Source organism: Macrotis lagotis, chromosome X, assembly GCF_037893015.1.
Source record: "Macrotis lagotis isolate mMagLag1 chromosome X, bilby.v1.9.chrom.fasta, whole genome shotgun sequence".
In the NCBI taxonomy this organism is placed as follows: domain Eukaryota; kingdom Metazoa; phylum Chordata; class Mammalia; order Peramelemorphia; family Peramelidae; genus Macrotis; species Macrotis lagotis.
In genome coordinates, this window is record NC_133666.1 from 79,505,054 (window position 1) to 79,528,045 (window position 22,992).

General features: G+C 42.0%; 1 protein-coding gene across 1 annotated transcript in view; it reads left to right on the forward strand.

Moving 5' to 3' along the window:
* The window catches only part of LOC141502480 (vascular endothelial growth factor receptor kdr-like), a 203,848-nt gene extending 197,640 nt beyond the window's left edge, over positions 1 to 6,208 (forward strand). The window contains exon 30 of the mRNA XM_074207234.1: positions 1,238 to 6,208. Within this exon, the coding sequence (XP_074063335.1) occupies positions 1,238 to 1,427 (190 nt within the window). The 3' untranslated portion in view covers positions 1,428 to 6,208. The remainder of the gene's footprint in view (positions 1 to 1,237) is intronic.
* Positions 6,209 to 22,992: the final 16,784 nt, after the last annotated feature.

Here is a 22,992-nt window from a genome sequence, read left to right on the forward strand (position 1 = left end):
AGTTAAGTGCCAGGGGAGAAGGAGGGACATGAGAGACAAAGCAGAAGCCCTAACTTCAAGGTTTGGAGTGTCTGCTAACTAGGGAAATAGATTATTAATGCAAAGTGAGAAGGAGGGTGATTAGGAGTCAGAGGACCTGGGTTCAAATCTCATCTTTATTATCGCTGGTCCACGTGGTCTTGGATAAATTCCTTCTCCCACCCTGTAAAAAAGGGAGAATGTATTGGCTGATCTCCAAGGCTCCTTGCAGCTTTGAGATTGTGTACTTTTGAACATGCCCAATGGGTGGGGGAGGGGGAAGGCAGTAGGCAGTAGGCAGTGAGCAGTGAGGGTGATAATTGCCAATCCTGGCCTCAAGTACCAAATGATTTAGGCCTGTGACCAAGCCAGATCACAGAGCAGATTGATCCAAAGCACAATGTTTTCAACCACTGTCCCAGCCAGGGGTCATGAAAGGCAAACCCAAAGTACCCCAGAGCCCCACTGATGACCTTAAGAATAGTGGACCATGCCAGCAAGATGCCACTCCACAAAGTCTCTTTGCTATGATGTCAGCTTCCAAGGGTGGTGACAACAACTGGAGGTCAAGTTTAGGGGATGTCACAGCTGGGATTATTGAATTCAATTGTTTCAGACACAGCCTTGCCATGGGTGGCTCACATGAGCAACAGGAAGGGCTTTCACCACCTGCTGACATCAGACTCCCCCCCCCCCCATCTCTTTGAGCTTTGTTCCCTATCAGAATGCCTACCCTCAGACACCTACTTAACTGTGTGATCCTGGCAAGTTACTTCACTCTTCTTCAACTTTCTCATCTGTAAAATGAGCTGGAAAAGAAAGTACAAACCACTCCAGGATCTCGGTTAAGAAAAAACCTAGAATGTGCCACGAAGAGTCAGACATGACTGAAAAACGAATGAAAAAGGAGCAATGCAATTCTAGGAGGTGCTTGGGCCACAAGCTAACATCAGCAGTGGGGTTGGGCTGGGTTCTTTGTAAATTGGCCCAGTAACTTACAGCCGGTCTCAGTGCTGGACATCCTCAGCTAGCATGGAAGCCCACTGGCAGGAACAGCTTTGGCCCTTCATTTAGGCCTCCAGGGTGGATGGTGCCTCAGTGTTCAGGATGGGCCCTTCCTTCAACCCCCACCCCCACCCCCACCCCCACCCTGTCATTCCAAGAAAAGAAAGATGCCTCCCTCTCTATCCTCGGTCACCTTCTGCTCTTCTTTCCCTAGCCTGAGAACAGCCAGCAGAAGCAAAGAGTCCGTGCTGCTGTCTGAGGAGAAGGAGGCTCTGCAGCCCCAGCTGCCCGCCCAGCTGGATGAGGATGACCCTCTGGCCTATGCCCTGGATCCAGCCCTTGAGTGCCACAGCCCACCCCCCGACTACAATTCAGTGGTCCACTATTCTGACTCACTTGTGTAACTTCCAAGCAGTCCTTTCCCTTCAACAAGCCCCTTCCCACCACAGCTGCAGCACCTGCCATCTCCCCTAGAACACCGCTCCCCTAGAACACCCCCCCTTTATCCCACCCCTCAGGAGAATGAGTGCCTATCACAGTTGTACTGTGCCAGGAAGGGGATGTACAAGGAGGGAATGGGAAAGGGAAAATCTTGATAGTAAAGTCTGCTTTTTCTTTGGGTACCCTGCTGTTCAGACCATACTTCAAACCAGACTCCAGATCGGGAGGCCGCCACTTTTACAGTTTTTGACTGTTGCCTCCCCAACCGGTCCGTTACACAGCTCCCTACCCCTGCAGCCATACATAGGTACATCTATACATCTACACCCAGGCCAAGTCATCATAAGACCTCATCATCCAGCAGATACCACAATGGTGTATCAACCCATTACAGCAGGGCTTCAGGCCCCCACTCAGAATATCAAAAACCTTAAAAGGTCTTTTTTAGTTCTCAACACTAAGGAAGGCCCAGGTAGACTTCAAACAGTTGATGCTTGGACAGAGAAGGTCAGAGTAGTGGGTGGCCAAACTTTCCCCTCAGCTTCTTCACCCCCCCCCCCAACTTCTCATCCTCCCTGGCTACCTCGTGCCACTGGTGGTCTTCATCATATTCATTGGGCCTTTCCATCCAGCATCCACTCCAAAGGCCCTACCAGGTGGTAGATGATGTCCCAGATGTACTTAGCACTTTGCTCCCATAGGTTCCTCCTGGTGTACCTGATTATGAACTTCATATCTTTGTAATGGCACACATCTGGGTTGTGTGTGGGCAAACACATGCTCACATAGGTAGGGCACATTCAAGCACCTGCCAAGGAAAGGGGAGCCAGTGAGCTCACCCTTCTGCTTAGTCTCTCTGATATTGACCTTAGGAGGGGACCTGAAGCAGTCAGATTTCTGGAAATTTCTCCTGGAGAATTGATTGCTCTTTACACTTAAGTGACAATATGGGGCAGCCTGTGAGGCCAAAGGCAGCTATGGGCTTAGAGGTCAGCCAATTCTATTCAGTTCAACAAACATCTACTGAATACCAAGCCTTGCCTTATTATTCTGGTCAGTAATCGGATGATCAGATTCATAGCTGTCTATGGTCTAAACCTCTCCTTCTACACAGAGGGGGAAGTAACTCACCTGAAGTCACATTAGTAAGGTCCACCAATTGCAGATCCAGTGCTTTAAACTCCATTGTTTGATGAGGTGGGGAGGGGCAAGGGGGGAAAGAAGGCTCAAGCTCATGCTTCCATATATGAAAGCTGAAGAGGCAAAGGGAAACTTTAGCCCCTCTGGACCCTCACCACTTTGAAAAATTAAATATTCCAAGGCTTGTTGCCTGACCATTAATTGACAGTAATGTCTCTCCCTCCAATCTCTTCCACTGATTATAAGCTAGACCTCCAAAAGGTCCAGGATATGAGAGGGCCTGGTGGGAGTCTGGCATAGGGACCAGGGAGATGCCTTTCTGGCCATTGCTTGAGCACTTCTGTTCCCCTTCCCCCAGCAGCTCACTGTGACCCAGCAATCATACCCCTCTCTCTCTCTCTTTCTCTTTTTCTCTTTCTGTCGTTCTGAGTTTGTCTCTTTTTCTATCTGTCTCTGTCACTCTTTTTTCCCCCCTCCTCCATTCTTGGTCAGTTCTAGTGTGAATGAAATGAGCCCATTTTAGAAACCAAATAACCAAAGACCACATGGGAAGAGTAGACCCAGCCACCCTTGGAAGGTGGTCATGAGTCAGATGTAAAATGATCTTTCCCCAGGCAGATTGAAACCAGGTCAAGAGACTGGCCAAGTCACCAGCACTCTGTCTAGCTCTGCCTGACCAGGTTTTCTTTTTCCCATGCCTTCATTTTCCTGGTTGAAAGCAGTCTCCCCCATGACTCCCAAGAGCTAAGATCAGTTGTTCTTGGCCAACCCCATCATAGAAATAGGGAGCCTGAGTCTTTCAAACTCCATGTACCTCTTGGGGTTAGCTTTGACGACACAGGGGAAAGGGGAGGGAGAAGATAAACATTGAACATGATAAAAGTAAGAAAGAATCCTCCCCCATTGCATCCCGCTCCCTCGGAATCAGCTCCTTGGGAGAGCTGGCAAAGTCATGACAGTTTCCTTGAGTAATGTGGAATTAGGCTAAAGGTAGACTTACTGTGTGTTCTCTTCTGGAGGGTGAAGAAGATCCCATTCCAGAGACAGGACTAGAGAGCCCTAAAACATCCAGCCCTCTCCAACCAAAAAAAGTCTAAATTTCACAAAACCCCAAGAAGCTCCTTAGAGGGCCTTCTAAACATGGCTTGTTGTGAGGGGAAAGTCTCTGAACAACTATGAAGCAAAGTGTCTCAAGCCTTCACCCTGATGTCCACCCCGCCATATCTAGAGCTCATTACTGGTTTGTGATGAGTGGCTACAACTGTGAACTGAGTCATCCATCACTCTACTGGCTAGGCCAGGCCTCGAGCTGGCTTCGGCACTTCTCCCCTGCATCCCCATACTCAGGATCAAGGTCCCCAGGCCCATCACTGACCTGCTAGAACACCCGTGCCCCCTCCCCCTAGCTTGGTCCTCCTCCTCACAAATACCTAAGCAGATGCCTGGCCCAAGGTTCTTCTGGGTCTGTCTACTCAAATATTTCCTTGCCAAGGAGCATCGGTCTGACAATTCTATCATACTAATAGATTTCTGTTTGTCTTTAATTTAAATGATTACTCTAACCTTTCAACAATGTATATAGTGGAATGTAAGAGCCCGTGCATATATATATATATATATATATATATATATATATATATATATATATATATATATATATATATATATATATATATATATATATATAAAATGCTGCCTCTAACTCAAAGGTAGGAGCTGAAAGTGCCAGCCAGGTCCTTCCAAAGTGGACTCCCCAATGCTCAATGGGACCCATGAGCAGTGATTTCCAGCACTCTGCTCAGGAGGCCCAAGGAGGAGAGAAGAGACCGAGGGGAACAGTGGCCTTGGGCTGCAGCTGATGCCAGTGAAAGAGAAAAGAGGAAGAAGGGAGGAAGGATGGGAAAGATAAGAGTCATCTAAACCTTCAGGCTTTTGAGGGATTTCTGTCTGATTCTAGGGCAAACTAGTTCTGGTAACTTGTCCTTTTCACAGCCAGATTAGGTGGAAAGGCAAGACACCTCAGGCCCCAAGAGCTTCAGGATCTCAAACCTAGCAAGAGGCCCAAGACACAGCTTTCCCAGTGCCTGCCCTCACCGCCCCCCACCAGAGTATGAGGTTGGAGGATGGATGGTGGTTTCTCAGGGAACCAGATCAGACGCCTCCCCCTCTTCTGCCCAGGGGCCACCCCCCAGGGCTCCCTCTGTGGAAGCTTGTGTTTGCAGAGGACCTGCTTTGGGTGGCTGGCCGGTGGCCCTCTCCTCTGTTCCTTTCAGCTCGGCAAACACCCCCCTCCAGCAGGGGCAATGTTTGCCCATGCTCAAAGCAGCTGGCACCAGGGGCAGGGCAGCCTTGTATATCAAGTTAAGCTCACTGGATTCTTCCCCCCCATCCCTCAGCCTGAGCAGGGGCTCTGAAGAGGCAGGGGGTGAGGGGAGTCCTTGCTTCCCTCCCCTCCTTGCCTCTGATCTTCCCCCTTGGTAGCCTGGCAGCCCGTTCCCAACACTTCAAAGGATTCTGCTGTTTGTACCAGGCTGGGCTGACTGCCCCTCTCCCACTGGCTAATGTGGGAGGCCTGAGGGTCTCTCTTATAGCCCCAGTCAAGGCCTCCCCTAGCCCCACTGGAGGGATGACCCTGCCTCCTCCTGAGCTCCCCACCCCATGCCACTGCTCTTCCACCCCTCCCTCAGATATTACATATACAAACTAATATTAGTCTAGTTTCTTCTCTCCCTCTCCCCCTCCCTAGACCTGGGCAAGCAGCCCATCATTTTCTGGGGCAACCCTATCCTGGCTCTCTCTATTCTCAGAGTCCTAGAAAAAAAACCAGGGAAAAAACCTTGATGATAGCACCTTCTCCCCCACCTACAACCAAGTCACCGGGCTTGGGGGGGATCTTAGAAATCACCTATGCCAACCCTCCATTTATTTTACAGAGGAAGAAAATGACCCCAAAAGGGAAACACAGCTTGCTTCAAATCACAAAGTGAATCATTAATAGAGCTGGAATTTGAATCCATATTTGTTAGCTTGCAATCCAGGGTGGTTTCACTATCCTATGACTTCAGGGGGTCAGCTTCAGGAGAGAGGACAACTGGAAGGGGTTAGGGAGCCTCTTGTTACAATGCTTCCCTTTTAAACCCTGCCTTGAGATTCCAAAGCTCCCTCCAAGGACCACCAGGAGCTCTCAGCTGTGTTGGGTAGAGGGATGAGAAAGGGTGGCACCATTGGTGAGGGAGCTAAGCTACTACAGGGCTCTGGGAAAGAAGGAGCCTCATCCAGTGGTCCCCAAGTGATCCTGCCATCATACCAGCTCCAGCCTCCTGCAGGCAGCCAGAGACCACTGGGCACCACTTGGAAAGGTGAGGGGGGATATTAGCTCCTGCCAAGACTTCCACCTCCCTGACTTACTTGAGAACCCCCTGCCTCCCTTTCACCCCACCACCTGGACACGCCAAATCTCCCAGAAATTCCCATTCCCTTAAGCTGCCTAAAGAACTCCTATGCTTAAGAAAATCCCCAGCCTACTTCCTCTGAACTATATAGTGCAAATGAGACTGTAACCTACTAATCAAAATAAAAGCTTTTCTATTTATGCTTCCTCTGATTCTGATGCCTTGCCTGTTATTGTGCATCGATATTCATAGGATGGAGGGAAAGGGAAGCTGCTAAAAGGTTAGCATCTCCAGAAACTGGACATGCTGACCCAAGCAGATGGCAGCAAAGCAAGTCTAGGGAGACACAATAGGATGTCAAAACCAGAAGAGACTTTGGAAACTGGACAGGAACAGGATAACTGGAAGGAACATTGGAAATAATCTCTTTCCATCTTGCCTTGGCAGGAAAAATAAAGTCCAGGTCACTCAAAAAGTTAGTGGGAGAAGAGTCTATAGACCCTGGTCCCACACTGCCAGTCTAGTGCTTCTTGTCCTATTGCACCCATTTACCTTCTCTTTCATTAGGGATGACCTTTGACCTTCCAAGAGGTCAGCTAGAGGACTTCTGATGCATACAGGTTCAAGCTTCAAGCAAGTGGTTAAGGTTCTGTGAAACAAATATCTACAGTAGATGAGTTTTATGAGAACAAAATGGAAGACCAAGAGAAGTTGGCCAATTCCCAACAACTGGTAGTTTGAAAACCTGTACTCTGAACCTGCATGGTGGCAAAGGAGTAGCCTAGATGGCTTATAGTGATATATTTAAGTAATCAGGAGACCTCAGAATAGGATGGAAGCTCTAGGAGATCGCTGGGCCAGAGTCAGAAAGGACCATGGAAGCAACTAAATCCATGCCTTTCCATTTACTGAAGCAGCTCAGTGGCACAGGAAAGAGGGATACCTGAGTTCAAATTCATAGGATCTTAGAGCTGGAAGGAGCCTAAGAGATCATCTAGACCAACTACTTAATTTGACAGAATAAGAAACTGAGGCCCAGAGAGATGAAGTGATTTGTCCAAGATCACACAAATAATAAAGGGATGTGATGTAATATAAGATAATACAGTTGTGACTCTCACTAGCTTGCCAAGATCTGCTCTACCCTCTTTCTCATCAGCATGGCAGCCATAGCAAAAGGCCATCCAGGGCCAGCAAAGGCAGGACTGGTTAAATATGATGAGGTCGTGTGTGTGTGTGTGTGTGTGTGTGTGTGTGTGTGTGTCTGTATGTCTGTGTGTGTCTGTGTATGTGTCTGTGTGTGCAGAACCATCTAATACAGCCTATCAGCTTCCATATAGCCCAGAGGGTGTGAGGGACTTGCCTGAAGTCACAGAGCTAGGAGAGGGAAAGCCCAGGTGCAATTCCTTGTTCTTTCCAGTAGACTACTCAGCTGGTAGATTAAAGATGAAATCATCCTGGGATGGTTACTTTGTTGAAGAAAAATTAACTATTATACCCTGCGTTAGAAGCACCAGCTGGGCAGACATCATTTATAATGACTTGTCATCTAGATTTGGCTGCAGAGAGAAACGTCCAAGCTGACAGAGTCCCCTCCAATCCTCAGACATGACTCTCCTCTTCAAGACATGATGAAATAACATAGGATTCTTCAAAAAGGAAACTTGCCTATTTTTGAATTTTTAAAATTCAAAATTTTAAACATTTTCAAATTTCCAGTTTTAAAAGAATTGTTAACCAGCCCAGGGGAAGGTGAATGTTATCACTATGATTCATCCGAGAATCACCACCCATAAAAGCATTCAGTGTCTGTGTTCACTCCCCTCAAAAGCTCTCCCCCTTTTCTCCCACCCCCCATCTCCCACTTACCCCCTCTTCCCCAATTCCTCCTCTTTTTAGGTGGATCATTAATCCTAATACATTTTCAGAACCTGGAGGGGGGAGAAACCATGCTTTTAACTAGACCTGAGCTATTTCTCTAAGTCTGGTTCAATCCATTTTCTGGGACCTTAGGGAGGGAGGGAACAAACATTTATTAAGCTCCTACTGGGTGCCAGGAACATTCCAATTTCATATTCACTTATTTGATCTTCACAACATCCCTGGAGGCACATGTTTCTTTTATCTTACCCTCTTGATATACTTTCCGAAAAGAAAGAGGGAAAAGAATTTTAGTGGAGGGTGGTTGCCTGAGAAGTTTGATCAAGTTTTCATCTTTTGGGACACTCCAGAAAGAACTTTAGCCTGGAGGAAGATTGTTTTGTCTATATTTTCATTTGGACTAAAAAGGAGATTTGGATATATTCCTCAGGCCCTGAAGGCCTCCTATCTGCCAGGGGAGCAAGGATAATGAGCAGGGGAGAGCAAAGACCTTGGCTAGTTAATGGGAGTAGACTAGAGTTACAGTTGTATTACTTTGTATTACCTCACCTTAACCCCCCCCCCCCCATTTTACTACTTGTGTGACCTTGGATGAGTCACATCAATTCATCTCCCAGAATTTCAGTTTTTTCTTCTGTCAGATGGGGGTGTTGACGTAAATGATCTCTTTGGCCCCTCCCAGCTCTAGGATCCTATATGAACTAGAAGGGAGGAGCTTGGATAGAGAGGAGGTTCAATCCTGAAGACCCCCTAATCTACCAGGGGAGCCAGGTGCTGAATCAAGTCAAGGATCACAGCTCCGGCCTGGAGGCCCTGATGAAAGGCCTTGCTGTGACCTACCTGGTGGGAATGAGGAAGACCATAGTGTGATATCCTTGGAGCTGGCCAATATGACTCTAGAAAGCTTGTGCCAGAACAAAAAGACCTAGAGCCAACTCTAGCTATTTTCCTGGGTCTTAAGAACCTAAGAGACAAGATCCAACACAGGCCTCAACACTAACTAGTACCAGTAACCCCTCCAGATGGTGTTCCTTGATATGGACAGGAACCTACTCAAGACAAAGCCTCTGAGGCCAAAGTACCTTCTAACAGTAGTTTTGGGAGTGGAAGGAGTTGAGGAAGTACCTATCTCAAGGTAGGGTCAGGAGAAGCAGCAGTGACCTCTGGACTCAGATCAGACCAAGTGAGAAGAGGCCAAACTCACAGCAGGGACATATGGTCAGAGGAGGCAGTGCTTCCCCTGACATCTTCAAAAGTAAAAATAATAATGATAATAATAATAATAATAATAATAATACAATACTGAAAAAATAAAATAAACATTACTTGATCACTGATGTTATATATATATATATATATATATATACATATATATATTATTCCTGTAATTTTCATAGACAAACTGAGTTTATGTATTTTAGCCTCAAAGACAGGAAAAAACATGAGGGGAGGTAGTGGTGAGTTGTGCCTCACCTTAGATTGTCCAATCCCTCACAAATTGGGTTGAGCGGATATAATAAGTGTGTGCTTGTTGCTGTTTCTGTGGATGTCACAATGTTTGTACTTTTATTATGCAGTCTCATTTTCCAAAGTCTAGCTGATGCATTTCAACTACGTGTATATTTAGTAATATGAATCTTAATTTTAACTGACTAAAAAACATCAGGTGAAGCACTCAGTCCCTCTGCCTCCCTGCAGGGGGCATGCATGTGCTACCTCGATTAGCCTCCTACAATGCTATTCCTGACTGGTGCTCTTCCTGCCTCCCCAGGTGAGGACCACTGCACTTCACTGACTCCCAGGTCCTGTGGGGTTTGGACACCCCTAAGTAGAAGAGATGCTCTGGACAGCCTCCTTGTCACTAAGGAAGGATCTGACTTGGGAAAAGTAAAAGGGTGGGCAAGAAGGGAAAGAGGCAACATTTAGCTTTGTTCAGAAGGGATGGGAATACCAATCAAGGTGAGGAAAGCCATATCTGGAGATACCTTTCTGTGCCCCCTATTTTTGTTCCGACTCTACTAATACTACATACTCTCCAAATAAGAGGTGGATTCATTCACCCATCTCCCACAATTCAATTCAAAAAGCATTTTTTTCCACTTTAAATTTATTTATTTTGAACTGTACAATTTTCACCCTAATCTGACTTCCCTCCCCCCACCCCCCACAGAAGGCAATTTGCCAGTCTTTACATTGTTTCCATGCTATACGTTGATCTAAGTTGAATGTGATGAGAGAGAAACCATATCCTTAAGGGGCAAAAAAGCATATGAGATAGCAAAATCACATAATAAGATAATGGTTTTTTAATTAAAGGTAACAACAGTCTTTAGTCTTTATTCAAACTCCACAGTTCTTTCTCTGGATACAGCTGGTATTCTCCATTGCAGAGAGCCCCAAATTGTCCCTGATTGTTGCACTGATGGAATGAGCAAGTCCATCAAGGTTGATCATCACCCCTGTGTTGCTGTTAGGGTGTACAATGTGCTTCTGGTTCTGCTTGACTCATTCAGCATCAGTTCATGCAAATCCCTCCAGGCTTCCCTGAATTCCCATCCCTCCTGGTTTCTAATAGAACAATAGTGTTCCATGACATACATGTTGCAAGGTTTGTTAAGCCATTCCCCAGTTGAAGGACATTCACTTGATTTCCAATTCCAACCAGGGCTGCTATGAATATTTTTATACAAGTGATGTTTTTACCCTTTTTCATCATGTCTTCAGGGTATAGACCCAGTAGTGATACTGCTGGATCAAAGGGTGTGCACATTTTTGTTGCCCTTTGGACATAATTCCAAACTGCTCTCCAAAAAGGTTGGATGAATTCACAGCTCCACCAACAATGTATTAGTGTCCCAGATTTCCCACAACCCTTCCAACATTGATTGTTGTTCTTTCTGGTCATATTGGCCAGTCTGAGGTGGGAGGTGGTACCTCAGAGATGCTTTAATTTTCATTTCTCTAATCAGTAATGATTTAGAGCAATTTTTCATATGACTATGGGTCACTTTGATTTCCTCATCTGTAAATTGCCTTTGCATATCTTTTGATCATTTGTCAATTGGGGAATGGCTTGTTTTTTAAAAAAAAAATTTGACTCAGTTCTCTGCATATTTTAGAAATGAGTCCTTTGTCAGAAGTACTAGCTGTAAAAATTGTTTCCCAATTTACTACATTTCTTTTGACCTTGGTTATAGTGGTTTTGTCTGTGCAAAAGCTTTTTAATTGTCCTTCAATTGGGGAATGGCTTAGCAAACTGTGGTATATGTATGTCATGGAACACTATTGTTCTATTAGAAACCAGAAGGGATGGGAATTCAGGGATGCCTGGAAGGATTTGCATGAACTGATGCTGAGTGACATGAGCAGAACCAGAAAAACACTGTACACCCTAACAGCAACATGGGGGTGATGGATGGCTCATTCCATTAGAGAATTCCATTGGAGAATACCCTCTGTATCCAGAGGAAAAAACTGTGTAGTTTGAACAAAGACCAAGGACTATTACCTTTAATTTAGAAAAAAACTGATATCTTATTGTCTGATATAGCTATTTCTTATACTTTATGTTTCTTGCTTAAGGATATGATTTCTCTCTCAACACATTCAATTTGGATCAATGTATACCAAGGAAACAGTGTAAAGACTGGCAAATTGCCTTCTGTGGGGGGTTGGGGAGAGGGAAGTAAGATTAGGGGGGAAATTGTAAAACTCAAAGTAAATAAAATCTTTAAAAAAAAGAGAGGGGGCAGCTAAGTGGTGTACTGGATAGAGCACTAGCCCTGGAGTCAGGAGTACCTGAGTTCAAATCCGGTCTCAGACACTTAATAATTACCTAGCTGTGTGGCCTTGGGCAAGCCACTTAACCCCATTTGCCTTGTTAAAAAACCTATAAAAAAAGAGAAAAAAGAAAAAAAAGCCTTTTAATTTAATGTAATTAAAATCATCTAGTTTGTTTTTAGTGATGTTCTCTACCTCTTCCTTAGTCATAAGCTGCTTCCCTCTCCATAGATCTGACAGGTAAACTAGTCCTTTATCTTCTAGTTTGCTTATGATATTGTTTTTTATGTCTAAATCCTGCAACCATTTGGATCTTATCTTGGTATAGGGTGTGAGGTGTTGGTCTAATCTAAGTTTCTTCCATACTAACTTCCAATTTTCCCAACAGTTTTTATCAAAGAGAGAGTTTTTATCCCAATAGCTGGACTCTTTGGGTTTATCAAACAGCAGATTACTATAATTGTTTCCTGCTATTGCACCTAGTCTATTCCACTGGTCCACCACTATTTCATAGCCAATACCAGACAGTTTTGATGGCTGATGCTTTTTAATATAATTTTAGATCAGGTGGGGCTTTGCACTTTTTTTCAGTGAATCTCTGGAAATTCTCAACTTTTCCCAAAAATGTTTATTAAATACCTACTGCATTTAATAGTATTGATAATGGGGGGGGGGGGGTAGCAACTAAGTGGCCAGGCCTAGAATCAGGAAGACTTTTCTTCCTGAGTTCCAGTCCAGTCTCAGATACTAGTTGTATAACACTGGGTCAGTCACTTCATCCTATCTGCCTCAGTTTTCTTATCTGTAAAATAGACTGGAAAAGAAAATGGAAAAGCACTCCTGTATCTCTGCCAAGTATACTATAAATGGGATCACGGAGAGTTGGACAACTGAAACGTCCAAACAGGGGCTAGACACTGTTCTCAGTGCTAGATATAAAAGAGAAATGATAAGCCCTCAAGAAGGGCCTCCTACTAGGTAGAGGGGAGGATACAGCACATACTTATTATGCATGCTTCTTATATGCCAGTTATCATGCTAATTGCTAGAGATTCAGACAAAAAGAAAAACAGCCCCTGTCCCTGAAAAGTTCATATTCTACTGGGGGGAGATGGGGAATAACAGGTATGTTTGTTCAGTTGTTTTCAGTTGTGTCCAACTGCCCACAGCTTCATTTGGGGTTTTCTTGGCAGAGATACTGGAACAATTTACCATGTCTTTCTCCAGTTCATTTTACAGATGAGGAAACTGAGACAAACAGAATGAAGTGACTTGACCAGGGTCAAATAGCTAGGAAATGTCTGAGACTGCATTTGAACTTAGATCTTCCTTACCCAGGCCCTTGTGCTCTTATTCACCATGGTACCATCTAGCTTTCCTAATAGTAGATGTATAGAGAATGAAATGGAACATGTACAAAGTTCTGGGGAGGATGGGAGGGGGAGGTAGTGCAGGCCTGATATGAAAGACCTTGCACTGACATTCAAAGGAGGGGTGAGTGGCATAGATAGGGGTGAGTGGGGTTGACATGTTTAGAAATGAGGAATCAGGAAGTAGTGTACAGAAAAGGCAACTTTGGCCCAGGAAGTGTAAAACTCAAAAGTATAGGTAGAAGATCATCCCACTCTTCATTATAGTATTGGCAAAGTCAATCAGACTACCAATCCCTGAGCAAGAAGTGGGAAGGGGGTTCAGGGTATTCATCTAGTACAAGGAGTGTGATCAAATTTAGTGGTAACCTCAGGACAGGTCATTTCTACAAAAATCCATATTTGGATATGTGCAATCACAGGATCACATGGGGTGGAGGGAGGAGTGAAATGACAGGAATTCAGTGGTGTTGGAAACTTCTGAGGAAGAAACTCTTCTCACTTTTCCTGCACATCCTATGATTAGGGCAACTGAGAAGGAACATGGGAAGACCAAGAAAAGGCAGCATTCATTTAAAAGAAGAGATATAACTTTAAAATAAATATGTATAAATCAAACCAAAAGAATCCCTTCAACTCAGTCAATGAAGCCATGAGGTGTTAACCTAAAGATAAGCTTATTAGTAATTTACTATACAAAGTCCCTACAGTGTTTACTTCTCCTGCCTTCTGGCTCCAAGAAAGAAAAATGGCAGCCCTTTTGACCCTCAGAATCCAGAAAATTCACCAGAATAGAGGAATAGTGGATGAAACACTCAGACGGCATGGTCAACTTAAGTTGGTTTTCTGGGTGTGGGCAATTATTGGGTATTAGGGGAAAAAGTATGGGGTTGGAATCAGGAGTCCTGGGTTCAAACCCAGTCTCACACACTTCCTATTCCTAACTGTATGACTTTGGGCAAGATTCTTGACCTCTTTGTGACCCTTGTTACACCCCCTGTAAAATGACTCTGAAGTGCCTTCTAATTCATGATCTAGGATCCTATGCATGATCTCAAGCAGGTCCCTTTCCCCTCTCTGGACCTCAGTCCCCTTAAATGTAAAATGAAGGTTTTGCCCTGAAAGGTCCCCAAATTCCCCTCTGCCTGTTATCCTCTTCTGTCTCTTGGTTGGAAGCTAGATCTTAGTGGTTCCACAGTCCACATATGCAGGCTTGGCTTTTAATATTTGCAACACTTTTTTTTTAGCATTTTCTATATTCTATTTCAATAAATATTTAGTCTAGAGAGATATAGCTCCAGGAGACTCTTCATTGCATTCCCCTCCCCCAGAGAAACAAAGTCTAGGTTAGGGAGGAAAATCTCAGGGTGTCTATTTGCCCCTAGGGTGGGGGAAATAGCATGTCTTGTCTCCTGGACAAATGTCTATCTTTTTCATTGCTTTTGCTTTTGTTTTTGTTTGTTGTACTAGAAAACAAACCCAAAAAAAGCTTATTCATTTTATTTTCATTTTTTTAATTTATTTTTTAAGATTCTTTTTTTTTAAATTTTGAGTTCCAAATTTTCTCCCTCCTTCTTGTCCCTCCCCCACCCATTGAGAAGGCAAGCAACATGATATCAGTGTGAAGTCATCTCATTCACTTAAAAAAAAAGAAACTCACTTTAAAATAAAAATATAAACAAACAAAAAAATCAGCTGAGTAAAAGAGATCCTATGCAGCCCACAACATTTCTGAGTGCCTCCTAAATCAGATTAAATGTGACTCCAATTTCTATTTAATCTTGACTCACTTTTAAGAGTCCCTTGGATGACAGCAAGATCAAATCATGCCAAACTGAAGGTGAAATTTCAATACTTTGGCTACATAAAAAATGGTCATAATGTTTTTTTTTGGGGGGGGTTGTCCTTCATTTTCTTTTTTTTTAAGGTTTTTTTTTTTTTGCAAGGTAAATGGGGTTAAGTGGCTTGCTCAAGGCCACACAGCTAGGTAATTATTAAGTGTCTGAGACCGGATTTGAACCCAGGTATTCCTGACTCCAGGGCCGGTGCTTTATCCACTGTGCCACCTAGCCACCCCTGTCCTTCATTTTCAAAGAAGACAATGACATCCAGGAGGTGATGCCATGACAATCACATGAATTAGATTGGGGGGGGGGGTGCTATGCGAAGTCATCAGTCTCACTTTCTCCTCCAGAATCATCTGAGTTCAGTGGCCAGATAGGAATCAGGATGACTGGAGATGGCTCTGGACTTGGGGCAATGAAGGTGAAGTGACTTGTCCAAGGTCACACAGCTAAGGAAGAGTCAAGTGTCTGAGGGCAGATTCGAACTCCCTTCCTGAGTTCAAGGCCAGTGCTCTATCCACTGTATCACCTAGCAGTGCCAGTCCCTTCATTTTACAAATAAGAAAAGAAGTCAACTCAGAGAAAGGGAAAGGACTGACTCAGAGTCACACATTGGTTCATACTGAAAGCCAAACCTCCCTACACTTTCTACATTTCTTACACTTTCCCATTGTCTGTCTTAGGCAAGCAAACATAGTTGGATCATGGTTTCCCAAGAATATTGTTACCTATAAATCTTCAGTAAGAGAATTGAAATTGGAACTCAGCTTTGAAATTAAGTTCATCAGTCTTCCTCTCTTCAAACCTCAGTTTCCTGAGATGTCAATACTTCAGTTCCTATGAGAAAATCACTAGTACAAATGAGCTTTTCAGCAAAAACGAAGAGAGTCAAGACACTTTAGCAACCCCAGATCTGATAATTCAAGCCCCAAACCCAAAGGTGCTTAATTTCTATATATTTGCAATGGTCAAAAACTAAAGTCCTTGAAAACATTTCAACAGGGGCCTGCCAGAGCAGAGAATCTTCTGACCAGCCCCCCTCCACACCACACTCTATGAAATAAGACCCAGCAACTGGCCAGGATTATTTTCAAAGGTCTTCCCAAGTATTTTGCTCCCCTGCCCCCATCTCCCAGCTGACCCCCCAAACTGTCTAAGCCCAGCTGCTCTCTGGCAGAGATTCCCCAGCCTCCGGGCCAGCTGAGAGACAGTACTAAAGGGGATTAAGATAAAAAGTTGTGTGTGGGTGGAGAAGGGATAGAGTGGGGGAATGTGACTCCCCAACTGAACATGATACTCCAGATGTGGAAACTAGGCCTCCCTTCGGGCAGCCCGAGATCACATTCAGGTTTTTGGCTGCTGTAGCAAACTTTTAATTCATCTTGAGCTTGGAGTCCACTAATACTCCCAGATCTTTGTCAGAAAAATTGCCATTTGGCCATGCCTCCTTCATCTTTTCCTGGCAAAATCTTATCCCAACTTTTTGGGGAAACTTTTATTTTTAATCTTCTCTCTCTCTATTGGGAAAATGAAAAATACAAAAGAAGTCTCTGTAATGAATATACACCATTAAGACACTATATTTCATATGATTGTTTAAAACTTAGATTTCTTCTCTTGGAAACTACAGCTTGTCACCTTTATCAATTATAGAATGCCTTGGCTCTAGATGGATAGAGGTAAGATGCGAAGTCAGCAGGGGTGAATTCTACTTCAGACATTTACAACATGTGTTCCTTAAGGCAAGTCACTTAAAATCACTGTGCCTCAGTTTTCTCAACCATAAAATGGGGTTAATAATAGCACCTACCTTCCAGGGTTGCTGAGAGGATCAAATAAGGTAATATAAATCAGGTGCTTTGCAAACCTTACCATGCTACATATCTTGAGCATTAAACCTTTATCATAGAAACTAATTGCAAAAATCCTCTCCCCCAACTGTTTCCCTTCCTATTTTAATCATTTTGTTTGTATAAAATCTTTCAATTTAATGTATTCAAAATTGTTCATTTTATCTTCTGTGAGCCTCTCTGTCCCTTATTTGAGCATGAACTCTAACCCTGTCTATAGGTTCAAAAGGTAATTCCTGTAAGGTTTTTGGTAATGCTATGGCCGTTTAACTCTGTCAAGTGTCCATTTTGAGTATCCCTTGATGTTTGGTATGAGGTTATTTGTCTAAATCTAAATTTTGACAAACTGCAGTCCAGTTTCCCCCAGCAGGTTTTGTCAAATATTGAGTCCCTACTCAAGTACTGGGATTATTTGGTTAGCAGAACACAAGGAAATTATGTTCATTTGATTCCATATGTTTTATCTGTTCTACTGATCAACCTCTCTTTTTTTTAACCAGTACCAAATTTTGATGATGATTATTTCTCTGTACCATAGTTTGAGATCTTGTACTACAAGGGTCGCTTTTCTCTTTTTTTCATTATTTCCCTTGACATTCTTGATTTTTTTGTTCCTGCAAATGAATTTCATCATCATTTTTCTAAAAGTCTATAATACAATCCTTTTATAGTTTGATTTATATGGCACTGCTATTATATTGACTTGTTCTACTCATGCACAATTAATATCTCTGAATAATTTAGATCTGTCTTTATGCAAAGAGGTTTTCTGGTTGTATTTGTATAGTTACTGTATTTATCTTGGCAGTAGAGTTCCAGGTATTTTATATATTCTGTAGTCATTTTTAAAGTAATTTCTCTTATGCATGTTCATTCTATGTCCAGCAACTTTGCTGAGGTTATCATTTTCTAAGGAACCTATCCTATCTTCTACAAAAGTGGCTGTTTGGTTTATTGTTTTCCAATACCTATCCCCTCAATTTCTTTTTCTTATCCAATTTCTATAACTAGGAAGCATTATATAAAACAATGGTGATGGTAATAAACATTCTTACTTTATCCTTGATCTTTGAAAAAACCTCTACTGTATCCCTCTTATCTACAATGCTGGTTCCTAGTTTAAGTAGATATTACTACCAACATTTAAGAAATGTCAATTTAATATATTTTCAGGATTTTTAACAGAAATAGTCATGTTGAGTTGAATGTATATCTTTGTTAAATAATATTTTATTTTTTTCACCAATTACTATCAAGAAAATTTTTAGCATTCATTCTTACAAGATTTTTAATTTCTCTCCTTCCCTCCCCTCCTCTCTTCTGAAAATGGTGGGCAGTTTAATATAGTTTATATATGTGTTATCATGTAAAACATGTTTCCATATTAGTCTTAGTTGCGGAAGAAGAAACAGTAAGCAAAGAAAACCATGAAAAAGAATAAAGAATGTGAAAAAGGTATGCTTTGATCTGCATTCAGAGTCCTTCAGTTCTTGATTTGGACATGGATAGCATTCTCCTTCATGATTCCTTTGTATTTGTCTTGGATCATTGTGTAGTTTAGAAGAGCTGAATCATTCATAATTGATCATCACACAGTGTTGTTGATAATGCATACATTGTTTTCCTGGTTCTGCTCATTTCACTTTACATCAGTTTGTACAAGTTTTTCCGGGTTTTTCTAAAATCTACCTGTTTATCATTTCTTATGTCACAATAGTATTCCATCATGTTTATATACCATAGTTTGGTTAGCCATACCCCAAATGATGGACATTCCCTCAGTTTCTAATATTTTGCTACTACAAAAAGTGCTGTTACAGATATTTTTGTATATGTGGGTCCTTCTCCCTTTTTGTAAATGGGAGTCCTTCTTTTTTTAGGTACTTACAGACCTAGTAAGGGTATTGTTGGATCAAAGGGTGTGCAAAGTTTTATAGCCCTTTGGGCATAGTTCTAAATGGCTCTCCAGAATGGTTGAATCAACTCACAACTCCAACAGTGCGTTAGTGTCCCAATTTTCTCACATCCTCTCCAACATTTATCATTTTCTTTTTTTGTCATATTGTTCAATCTGATAGGTGTGAAATGGTACCTCATAATTGTTTTAATTTCTATTTTTCTAGTCAAAAGTGATTTAGAGCACTTCTTATGCCTACAGAGCACTTCTTATGCCTTTGATTTTTTTCATCTGAAAACTGCCTGTTCATATCCTTTGATCATTTATCATTTGGGAATGGCTTGTATTCTTAAACATTTGACTCAGTTCTCTATGTATTTGAGAAATAAGGCCTTTGTCAGAGATGCTTGTTTCCAAGCTTTCTGCTTTCATTCCAATCTTGACTACATTGGTTTTGTTTGTGCAAAAGCTTTTTAAAGAATTTGTATGCTATACTACTTGGTGCATATATGTTTAGTATTGATATTGTTTCATTGTCTATGGTACCTTTTTGCAAAATGTATTTTCCTTTTGCTTTGTCTGAGACAGGATTGATACCCCTGCTTTTTTTTTTAACTTCAGCTGAAGTATAATAGATTCTACTCCAGTTCCTTAACTTTACTCTATGTGTCTTTCTTCTTCAAGTGTGTTTCTTGTAAACAACATATTGTAAGCATCTGAATTTTTATCCATTCTGTTATCCACTTCTATTTTATGGGAGAGTTCAACCTATTCACACTCACAGTAATGATCACAACCTGTGTATTTTCCTCCCTCTTATTCTTCCTCCTGTTTGTCCTCTCTCTCCTTTTACCCTTTCCCTCCTCACCAGTATTTTACTTTTGTCTACTATCTCCCCTGATTTGCCCTCCTTTGTCAGTCACCACCCTTCCCCCCCCCCCCACACACACACTTAATCTCCTCCCATCCTACTCCCCTATGGAGTAATATAGATTTCTGTATTCTGATTGTGTATATTATTCCTTCTTTGGACCAATACTGATGAGAATATGTTATAGGTGATGCTCAACAACCACCCCACCCCGTCTTGCCCTCCACTGTACTAGGTCTTTTGTGCCTCTTTGAGTGAAATAATTTACTCCATTCTATCTCTTCCTTCCTTCTGTACCTATCATATTCTTCTTTCTTATCTCTTAATTTTGTTGTCATTCCCTCAAATTCCTCTTATTTCTGTACCTTTTGTCTATGTATATTCCCTCTACCTGTACTATTAGTGATAAAATTTTTAAGAATTACAAGTATCATCTTCTCATATAGGGATGTAAACACCTTAGTTCTATTGAATCCTTGTATTTTCTTTTCCTTTTTTACTTGTTTCTGCTTATCTTGGGTTTCCTTAGGAAAGTTCGAAATTCTTCTATTTCGTTAAATTACCATTTTTTCCCTTGATGTATTATGCTTATTTTCCCTATAATTTGTAATTTCTGGTTGTAGTTGCAGCTCTGTTGCCTTCTGGAATATCACATTCAATGACCTCCAGTCCTTTAATGTTGCAGCTGCCAAGTCCTATATTATCCTAATTGTGACTCTTCAATATTTGAATCGTTTTTTTCTGGACACTTGTAATATTTCCCCCTTGACCTGCTAGTTCTGAAATTTGACTCTAATGTTCCTTGGAATTCTTATTTTGAGATTTCTTTTGCTGAGGTGCTAAGTAGATTATTTTAATTCCTATCTTGCTGTCTGATTCTAGGACATCAGGGCAGTTTTCCTTGATAATTTCCAAGATTGTGTCCATGTCCTTTTGATTATGGCTTTCAGGTAGTTCAGTGATTCTGATATTGTCTCTCCTGGATCTATTTTCCAGGTCAGTTGTTTTTCTAAAGAGGTACTTTATATTTTCTTCTATATTTTCATTCTTTCAAATTTATGTGATTGATTCTTGTTGTCTCATAAAGTCATTAGTTCCCACTTTCTCAATTCTAACTTTAATGTGCTGTTTTCCTTAATTAACTTTTATACTTTCTTTTCCATTTGGTCAAATTGTACTCCTTAAGGAGTTGTTTTCTTCAGTGAATTTTTGTATCTCCTTTTTCATTTGGTCAATTCTAGTTTTTAAGTATGAGAAGGTCTGGCCAGTTGGCCCAGGGCTATGCTGAAGTATGTTGTTGTTCTTGGTTCTCCTGGTTTTGCTATGGCACATAGGGGTTCTGGTGTTGGTATTTGCCTGATCCAGCACCCTGGGGCTCAGAATCTCCTGCTGGTTTGTTGAGGTGGGGCTTGCTGCTTGATTACTGGGACACTTCCCATTCTGAATTGTGTGCCTGTACTCCTCCCACACCTGAGTAAGATGATCTTTCCCATGGTTCCTCCAAGTTTCTTGGGCTAAAAGATTGTTTCCCCCCATCCCCTTGCTGGTTATAGTATTCCAGAATTTGTTTGGGAGCACTATTTTATGACTGTTTGGAGCTAAATATTGGAGGGTTGCAGAGGCTTACTGCTAATTCCACCATCTTGGCTCTTAGGAGTTGAACACATTTATGCACCAAATTCTTTGTATGTCTACACATGTGTATCTTCACATGTGTCATTCTGTCTCTTGACCAGTACAAAAGAAAATGAGGTTCAAGAAGCCTGTTTCCCAACCCTTCTTTCTTTCTCTTTTAATGTTCTATTTGGGTACCTGAATTATTAGAGATAGAAAATATGCCCACCCTTCTTTCTATCTTCCCTAATGTAATTCTTTCCCCCTTCCTTTCCTTTTCTCATCAAAACATAACAAAACCTCTCCCTGTCTTATCTTACTTGCATTATCTATACACTTTCCAAGATTTTTGCCTTGAGGCACACCAGAGAGAAGAAGCAAGGGTAGAACTCTTTCCTCATTTGTCTCCAAGATATCTGAAAGCCTTTTTGGAGATATCTATTCCTGTTCTAGGGGTATAATTTTTGGGCATTCAAAACCAAGACCACTTAACAGATAGCTTTTATGAAGGAATACCTTCAATTTATGCTTGCCAGTTTAAGTCCTTCCTTTCAAAGCTTACACCAAAACAACTATAACAAAGAATGATGAGTAAATATATTTATCTAAACAAAAATCAGAGAAGTTCTATAAATGCTCTTATATCAGAAAATGTACTACAGCAAATGAACTCTTTATTTGGCAGCAATTTGAGATTTCAGCTCAGACAAAGAGAGGGGGCCCAATCTCATTCAAGGGAAGTTTTTAGGGAAGTAATCTGAAATTAAGAGACACATTGGGGAACTGGCTTCCCCTATGTATTTACAACTTTGATATCTTTCCTTTTTCTACCTATCTATTCTGAAAAGTATCTGATCCCACATGTCTCCATATTGTTATTGAGTTGTTCCAGTCATGTCCAACTTTTGGTAGCCTCATTTTGGGTTTTCGTGGCAAAGATACTAAAGTGATTTATCATTTCCTTCTCCAGCTCATTTTACAGATGAGGAAACTGAGGCAGACAGCCACTCCTGTAATGTGGATACATAGAATAGCCTCAGCATTCTCTCTGTCATAAGGATTCTCTGGCTTCCTTCCCCAACCTGAGTAAGAGTCTAGGGTACATTATAAACTGGTGGTTTTCTTTTTCGTTTTCTTGGAGAAATGAAGAGGCTCTAAGAAGGTCTAGAGCTACTAATTTCTATAAATGAGTAAATGAAAAAAAGAAAATCTTTTTGTAGGCTTTTTGCAAGGCAATGGAGTTAAGTGGCTTGCCCAAGGCCACACAGCTAGGTAATTATTAAGTGTCTAAGACCAGATTTGAACTCAGGTACTCCTGACTCCAGGGCCAGTACACTATCCACTGTACCACCTAGCCACCCCCCCCCATAAAATCTTATTAAACACTTAACTATGTATTAAGTACCTGAGATGCAAACGCAAAAACTAGAGAATTCTGCCTTCAAGGAGTTTGTATTATTATAATAGGGAAATAATTCATATAGGGAGTGACAGTCAGGGAAAAGTTTTATGGTTTGGCAAGACAACTATATGGGAAGTTCAGCCATGGAGAAGAGATTAACACATCCTCTGCAGGAGTAATGGGTACTAGTAATTTGACCCAATTATAATTCCAGAGCTTGAAGGAGACGGGAATGGTGGGGGTCAATGAGGCAGGAGCACTAAGAGAGAACATATATTGAGTTGTTGGTCAGTATCCATACCTGTTGATTTTGCATGAAAAGATGGCTGGGGCCATCTAGGTACAGTGGGACACTTGTGAGACAAGCACTCACCAGTGGGCACCTTGAGGGCACCAGGGCAGGAGAATAATCTCAAATAAGCAGAGCAAAAATGGGATCCAACATCAGACTTTAATTGACTATGGTCAAAGTCCAGACCATGGGGTA